This window comes from Eimeria acervulina, genomic scaffold, assembly GCF_000499425.1.
Source record: "Eimeria acervulina Houghton genomic scaffold, Eah_scaff185, whole genome shotgun sequence".
In the NCBI taxonomy this organism is placed as follows: Eukaryota; Apicomplexa; class Conoidasida; order Eucoccidiorida; family Eimeriidae; genus Eimeria; species Eimeria acervulina.
Genome location: NW_013548880.1, coordinates 17,501 through 25,000, shown reverse-complemented (window position 1 = coordinate 25,000; position 7,500 = coordinate 17,501). Strand labels below are relative to the sequence as shown.

Below are 7,500 nucleotides of genomic sequence, written 5' to 3'. Positions count from 1 at the left end.
GCTGCTGCTGCGATTAGTGTTGCCGTTGCTGCACCGCCTCCTATTGCAGCAGCAGCAGCTGCTGCTGCTTTGTTGCTGCTGTACTGTGAGGTTGCAGCTGCTGCACGTGTAGGGTTTAGGGTTTAGGGTTATTTGAGGCCTTCTTCTCTCGCTAGGGAGGAGTTGAGGAGAAAAGGGTTTTAAGTTAGGGTTTAGGGTTTAGGGTTTAGGGTTTAGAGACAAAAGTACTTGAGGCAGAGATCCTGCTGTGACAAGGCCAACGTAGAGAAAATATTCAACTCTGCAGCAGCAGCAGCAGCAGCAGCAACGGTAACAACAGCAGCAGCAAGGCTGACGCAGCAACAGGTAGTAGAAGGATCAGCAACACAGTTAGCAGCAGCAAACAACGAAGCGGCAGCTACAGCAACAGCAGCAGCGGAAGCAGCCGTAGCAGCAACAGCAGCAGCAAATGCACCAACAGCAACAACAGCAGCAGTGGCAGCAACAGCAGAAGCAACAGCAGCAGCGAGCGCACCTTCCTCTGGAGGCAGCAGATGCCTTCCTAGTAGTTCTGTTGCAGCAGCAAAAGCAGCAGCTGTCATGCTGCTGCTGCTGCTGCAGCTGCTGCAGCTCCTCAAGGCTTCTATCCGAAGCTCTGTAAACTCGCACTGTCTGTACACCTCAGCCAGCAGCAGCTGCTGCCAGCTGAGCAGCTGCAGCAGCAACAAACCCACAAGTGCTGCCACACTAAACCCTAAACCCAAAACCCTAAACCCTAAGCGCTTAACCCTCACCTCGATGTCTTTGTTCGTTGCGTTCAAAGCCAACAGATCTGCTGCCTCTCTCCTCCTCCCAAGACGCACCTGCAGCAGCAGCAGCAGCAGCAGCAGCAGCAGCACGGAAGCTGACAGCAATACCAGCAGCAGCAGGAACAGCCCTCCTGAACTATGTGCAGCACCAGCAACTCATTAGCAACACAACATGTTTGTTGTAACTGCTGCTGCTGCTGCTGCCGCTGCCGTTGCTGCTGCTGTTGCTGCTGCCCACCAGAGCATGCGCCTTGAGCAGCAGCAGCTGCGGATCTGCTGCAGGCTGCTGCTGCGTGTGCCGCTGCAGAAACTGCAGCAAGTCGCTGTGTCTCCCTGAGGCATGCTGCAGCCACAGTGCAGCATAAAACCACTTGCTGTTGTCCTTGTTGTTGCTGCTGCTGCTGCTGCTTCTGTCACTGCTGCTGCTGCTGTCGCTGCTGCTACTAGGTGGAGTGTGGCGGCAGACAAGGGAGCGCAGCTGCTGTAGCAACTCAGTGCCATTTGCTGCAGCAGCAGCAGCAGCAGCTCCTGTTGCATTGCTGCTGCTCTCCGCTGCTGCAGCTGCACCTGCTGTTGCGTTGCTGTTGCTGCTTGAATGCTGGCTCGGCACCGCATGCTGCTGCAGGTGCTCATTCTGCTGCTGTTGCTGCTGCAGCAGACGCTGAATGTGCGGTGAACGGCTTGAGTGCTGCTGCTGCAGTAACTGCTGCTGCTGCTGTGGCTCTGGGGCTCCTAGGAGCAGCAGCATGTCTTCTGCTGCTGCTTCTTGACAGCAGCAAACAGACAAACAACCGTCCCACCACTCTCCTGCGTTACCCTGTGCTGTTGCTGCTGCTTCAATCTGCTGCAGCAGCTGCACATCTTGCTGCTGCTCCAGCTCATGTTGCAGCAGTTGTTGAACTAGCTGTTGCGCTCTTAACTGCTGTTGCTGCTCCTGTTGCTGCTGCTGCTGATGCTCGGCCTGCTCCAGCAGCAACAGCGCCTGCATCAATAGGTGCTGCTCCTGCTGCTGCTGCTGCTGCGCACAGATCCCTCGGGCATCCAGCAGCAGACTCGGCGGTGCTGAAAGGTTGTTCCTGCTGCTGCTGCTGCTGCTGCTGCTGCTGCAGCCGCTGCAGTTGCTGCTGCTGCTGTTGCTGCTGCAGTGGTCCCGAGATGGGTCCAGAGGATCTGGAAGCAGGGGGCAGAAAGGGTAATTCAAAGAGAACCTGTGCTGCTGCTGCTGCTGCTGCTGCTGCACTTGAGGTTGGTGCTGCAGCAGCATCTGGTGGCGTCGCTCCTGCTGCTGTATCAACTGCTGCACTCGACGCTCGTGGTCCCTTGTTGCTGCTGCTGCTGCTGCTGCCGCTGCAGCACCTACTGGCGCATGCACCGGTGCGCCGGCAGAAGCTTCAGCCTGCATCTTCTTGCTGTAGCTGCTGCTGCAGTTGTGGCTGCTGCTGCGGTCGCTACTGCGGTTTCTGCTGCGGTTGCTGCTGCGGTTGCTGCTTCTGCAGCAGCGCAGCAGTGCTGCTGCTCGCCTTCTGATGCGCTCGGCTACTTAAGCGGGGAAGCCCTGCTGCGCAGCCACAGCAGCAGCAGCAGCTGCTGCTGCTGCTGCAGCTGCTGCAGCTCCTCTACGACGTAGGAATCCAGCAGCTGCTCAGCCTTCCTGCTTCTGCTGCAGCGCCTCCCCCTCATCAGCAAGCGGATGGTGAGACATTAGCAGCAGCAGCAGCTGCTGCTGCCGCTGCTGCTGCTCATGCGCCTCTGCTGCTGCAGCTACGGCTGTGTTGCTGCTGCAGCCTGTGTCTTCTAGCTGAAGCGGGAGGCAGCCGCAGCAGCAGCAGCACACAAATCCTCTGGAAAGAATCAACCCTCAATTGCTGCTGCTGCGTGTGTCCTAAGCAGCAGCAGCAGCAGCAACAGCAGCAGCAACAACAGCAGCAGCTGCAACTCAAACGGTGGGGTCGCTCTTTGGGGCTGCCTCCGACGGCTGCTGCAGCAGCAGCAGCTGCTGCTGTGGCTGCTACTGCTTTAACAAGTTTATAAATAAGTGTAAGCGTTTCTTCTTGACTATTAAAACTGTAGGAGCAGCAACAGCAGCAGCAGCAAGAACCATTTCTCTACGGGTGTTGTCTCTCCGGCTTCGCGGGTGTGCTGAGCAGCGGCAGCAGCAGAAGCAACAGCAGCAGCAGAAGCAGCAGCAGCAGCAGCTGCATCCTTTAACGCATTCGGAGTTGCGGCAGCTGCAACATTTGCTGCAGAGTATTTAGTGCCGCTGCTGCTGCTGCCGCTGCGCTGGAGGAGGCTGCGAAGCAGCGAACAGGCAGCAGCAGTAGCTGAAGCAGCAGCAGCAGCAGCAGCAATAGTTGTACCAGCAGCAGCAGCACCAACAACGACAACAGCAGCAGCAGCAACAACAACAACAGCAGCAGCAGCAGCAGAAGATGGTCCCTCTTCCCCTGCTGTCTTGTGCTAGAGGCGCACTTGGTAGGCGGTTTGCTGCTGCTGCTTCAGGACGAGCAGCAGCAGCAGCAAGCAGCAGCAGCACTTGCAGCAGCAGCAGCGGCAGGCTGCTGATTTCTGGTTGTAGATTCCGCTCTGTCACCGCACATCAACAGAAAAAGCAGCAGCAGCAACAACAGCAACAGCAGCAACAGCAGCAGCAGCTGCAGCAACAACAGCAGCAGCTGCAGCAACAGCAGCAGCAGCTCCTGCAACCGAGGCACAGCGCCTCGGAGACCGCAGCGACGGCAGCAGAGACAACAGCAGCAGCAACAACAGCAGCAGCAACAGCTGCTGCAGCAGAAGCCGTTGAAGCTGGACATGCAGCACCCAGCGTAGCAGCAGCATCTGCAGCAACAGCACCAGCATCACCAGCAGCAGAGGCAGCAGCTGCAGGACCAACAGCTGCAGCACGGAGCGACCCAGAAGCTGAAGCAGCAGCAGCAGCAGCAGCAGCAGCAGCAGCAGCTTCGCATGCAGCTGGTCTAGCTTTGCTGCAGCACTATCGGCAGTGCAGCTTCGCGCTTTTTGGAGTTTTACCTGCTGCAGCAACAGCAGCAACAGCAGCAGCAGATGCAGCAGAAGCAGCAGCAGCGGCAGACGCCGTCTCCTGTCTCCTTAGCTACTCGCGGGAAGCAGCAGCAGCACCTTTCTTATTGAAGCTGCCACATACCAAACAACCTCCAGCAGCAGCAGCAGCAGCAGCAGCAGCAAGTGCAGCAGAGCCTGAAGGAAGTACGCAGGAGCAGCTCGAGGTAAGTAGCAGCAAGCTGAGGGTCTCCACCCGCGTAGTGTTTAGGGTTTAGGGTTTAGGGTTTTGGCTAGGGGTTTAGGGTCTGGGGGTTTAGTGTTTGGTGAGGGGTTAGGTTTAGGGTTTAGGGTTTAGGGTTTAGGGTTTGCGTGCAGTGTATGAACAAAAGGAATCGATTGGCGCAGCGAAAGCGACGGAAGAGACAGGGGGAAAGGGTCTCTCTCAGATATAGATGAAGCAGCAGCAGCAGCAGCAGCAGCAGCAGCAGCAGTAGCAGCAGCAGCAGCAGCAGGTGCTGTTGTTGTTGTTGCTGCTGCTCTGGTTTGCTCCTCTTAGCTGCAGCAGCAGCAACGACAGAACCAGCAGCAGAAGCAGAAGCAAAGAAGTTTGCTGCTGGCCTCTTACTTGGAGTCGTGCGCTGCAGCTGCTGCAGCAGGAGCTGCTGCTGCAGCGGGATGCTGCTGCTGCTGCAGGAGAAGCAGCAGCAAAAGCGGATGCTGATGCTGCAGCGGGCACTCGGGGCGACCACAGCAGCAGCAGCAGAAGTAGCAGCAGCAGCAGCAGCAGCATTTACTGCCTTTGAGGGAATCCTCAGGCCTCGCAAGTACAGCGACAGCTAAACCCTAAACCCTTGCTGCTAAACCCTAAACCCTTGCTACAAACCCTAAACCCTGAAGACAGGGTGGCGTAGATAAACTGAAGCGCCGTAAACCCCACAAGGGTTTTTTTTTCGTATTAGGGTTTAGGGTTTATTATGATTAGGGTTTAGGGTTTATTAGGGTTTATTAAGACTAGGGTTTCGGGTTTATTAAGATTAGGGTTTAGGGTTTGTTCATGATTAGGGTTTAGGGTTTGTTTTTGATTAGGGTTTAGGGTTTATTAAGCTTAGGGTTTAGGGTTTAGGGTTTACTAAGGTTAGGGTTTAGGGTTTACTAGGGTTGGGGTTTAGGGCTTATTTATGATTAGGGTTTAGGGTTTATAAAGACTAGAGCTTATCAAAATACGGCTTTATGGTTTATTAAGATTAGGGTTTAGGGTTTAGTAAGACTAGGGTTTAGGGTTTATTAAGATTAGGGTTTAGGGTCTCACAGGGTTGTCGCTACGTGGAGCGTAGCAGCAGCAGCAGCAGCAGCAGAAGCAGCACCAGAAGCAACAGCAGCAGCAGCAGCAAACAAAATGCTTTTAACCCTCTTAAATACCCTATTTGACTAAATAAGCATTAAAGACACTGAACTTGTCTGCTGCTGCAGCTGCTGTTGCTGCTGCTGCTGCTGCTGCTGCAGGGGCCCTCAGGGGGGCCCAGTCGTCGGCAGCGCCGAAGCAGCAGCAGCAGCAGCAGCAGCATATCTCACAGCTGTGTATTAAACGAAGCGCTTCTCATCTTCTCATTGCTAGAAGGAGCAGCGGCAGCAACAACAGCTGCAGCAGGAACAGCAGCAGCAGCAGCAGCAGCAGCACCAAAAGGCTCAAACGTAGGCAGCAGTAGCTGCTGCTGCTGCCAGAGCTGCTGCTGCGCATGCATGCCTTGCATGCTGTTGCTGCTGATGTTTAAAACGCTAGGAGCAGATGAGCACCACAGCTGTCCTCGGTGCTGCGCTGCAGCAGCAGCAGCAGCAACAGCAGCAGCAGCAGCCTCTTGACCCGCTGCCGACAGACGCGCAGCAGCAGCAGCAGAAGAGCTGCTGCGCCTCAGCAGCAGCAGCAGCAGAAATGCAAGAAGAGGCAGCTGTAGCAGCAGCACCGCAAACCGCAGAAACAACAACTGCAGCAAGCCTCCCAGCAGCAGCACCGGAGGAAGCCTCGACAGCAGCAGCAGCTACACAAGAAACAGCAGCAGCACCAGCTGCAGCAGCAGCAGCAGATGGCCCTCTCAACAGCAGAACTGCCGAGGCGATTCGCCTTGCAGAAGACCTTCTCTCAAGCAGCGCCGCTGACTGCAGCAGCAGCAGGGGCAGCAGCAGCAGCAGCAGCAGCAGCAACAGCAGCAGCAGCAGCCTGGAAGCAGAAATTTTTGCATTTGAGACTCAGGAGCTTCCTGCTGCTTTGGTGCGCTACTGGGCTATCCTTGACAGCGACTGGCAAGACCCCAAGCAGCAGCAGCAGCAGCAGCAGCAGCAGCAGCAGCAGCAGCAGGAGCAGCAGCAGGCGCAGCAGGTCTTCGTGGGGAAGTATGCGGGCCGCAGTTTGCTGCAGCGGATGGCGCGGCGCTGCTACAAATTGCTGCGGAGGGTGCTGCAGCAATCTAAAGCGCTACGTCAGCAACACGCTGCTGCTGCTCCTGCTGCTGCTTTTGCTGCTGCTTTTGCTACTGCTGCTGCTAGTGATGACGGCGCTGATGATGATTCTGCTGCTTCTGCTGCGGATGACGATGATTTTGCTGCTGCTTATTCTATTGCTGCTGCTGATTCTGCTGCTGCTGCTGCTGCTGATGGTTCTGCTGCTGTGGATGTTATTGGTTGTGGTGTTGTTTTGCTGCTGCTGGTGATTGCTTTGCTGCTGGTAGTGCTGCTACTGCGGTTGCTGCTGCTGTTGCTGTTGTTGTTGCTACTGCTGATTCTGTTGTTGTTGTTGCTGCTGCTGCTTCTGTTGTTGCTGCTGCTGATTCTGTTGTTGCTGCTGCTGCTGATTCTGTTGTTGCTGCTCCTGCTGCCGTTGCCGTTTTGCTGCTGGTGCTCCATCCCACGCTGAGGCTAAGTGAAAGCTTTGCTGCTGCTGCTGCTGCTTCTGTGCTGCTGCTGCTGCTGCTGCAGTTGTTTCTGTGCTGCTGCTGTTGCTGCTATGCTGCTGCTGATGCTGCTGCTGATGGATAATGTTGGGTGTTGCTGGGGTGTGTGCTGCTTGTGCTGCTGCAGCAGCAGCAGTACATCTGCCTCAGCTAGACTATCGTTTGCTGCTGCCGGAGCAGCGGCTGCTGCTGCTGCTGTCTCACATAATAGCAATGATTGGCAGCAGCAAAACAGCAACAGAAGAAACAGCAGAAGGAACTCAGAGGCTGCGCTTGGCGCTGCTGCTGCTGCTCAAGGTCATCCGATTCGAAGCCCAGCAGCAGCAGCAGCCGCCACCGCAGCAGCAGCAGCAACAGCAGCCGCCACCGCAGCAGCAGCAGAAACAGCAGCAGCAGCAGCAGCAGCAGGGTGAAGGCGGCGCAAATGCCAAGCAGGAGAATGACAGCTCTACAGCGGGGGCGCTTCCAGCAGCAGCAGCAACAGCAGCAACAGCAACTGCAACAGCAGCAGCAACAGCAGCAGCAGCAGCAGCAGCAACAGCAACAGCAGGTTGTGCAAGCTGCCTTGAAGTTCCCTTCCTTCTTTTTTATTCTCCTTTGTCTCTGCTGCTGCGAGCTTCTGGTTTGCTGCTAGACTTAGTTTGTCTGTACACACGGTGGAGAGAAGCAGCAGCAGCAGCAACCGTCTATGCCAACATCAAGCCGTTGCTTCAGGAAGCGAAGCTGCTGCTGCAGCAGCACAAACTGCA

At 56.1% G+C, this 7,500-nt stretch overlaps 3 protein-coding genes across 3 annotated transcripts in view; 2 read left to right on the top strand and 1 right to left on the bottom strand.

The window, feature by feature from the left end:
- EAH_00023910 (hypothetical protein, conserved) overlaps positions 1-2,190 on the bottom strand; it is a gene marked incomplete at both ends in the record, with an annotated part of 5,832 nt that extends 3,642 nt beyond the window's left edge. Inside the window, 3 exons of the mRNA XM_013393112.1 lie at positions 515-651; positions 774-842; positions 1,027-2,190. Of these exons, the coding sequence (XP_013248566.1) occupies positions 515-651; positions 774-842; positions 1,027-2,190 (1,370 nt within the window). The remainder of the gene's footprint in view (positions 1-514; positions 652-773; positions 843-1,026) is intronic.
- A 288-nt stretch (positions 2,191-2,478) lies between these two features.
- On the top strand, positions 2,479-4,262 carry EAH_00023900 (hypothetical protein, conserved; the record flags this gene model as incomplete). Its single annotated transcript, XM_013393111.1, has 5 exons — positions 2,479-2,481; positions 2,587-2,731; positions 2,859-3,035; positions 3,288-4,030; positions 4,182-4,262. The coding sequence occupies 5 exons, from the start codon at positions 2,479-2,481 to the stop codon at positions 4,260-4,262; spliced, it is 1,149 nt and encodes a 382-aa protein (XP_013248565.1).
- A 1,330-nt stretch (positions 4,263-5,592) lies between these two features.
- The window catches only part of EAH_00023890 (Wd repeat protein, putative), a gene marked incomplete at both ends in the record, with an annotated part of 7,071 nt that continues 5,163 nt past the window's right edge, over positions 5,593-7,500 (top strand). Inside the window, 2 exons of the mRNA XM_013393110.1 lie at positions 5,593-6,481; positions 6,879-7,500. The exon at positions 6,879-7,500 is cut by the window's right edge and continues 1,300 nt beyond it. Of these exons, the coding sequence (XP_013248564.1) occupies positions 5,593-6,481; positions 6,879-7,500 (1,511 nt within the window). The remainder of the gene's footprint in view (positions 6,482-6,878) is intronic.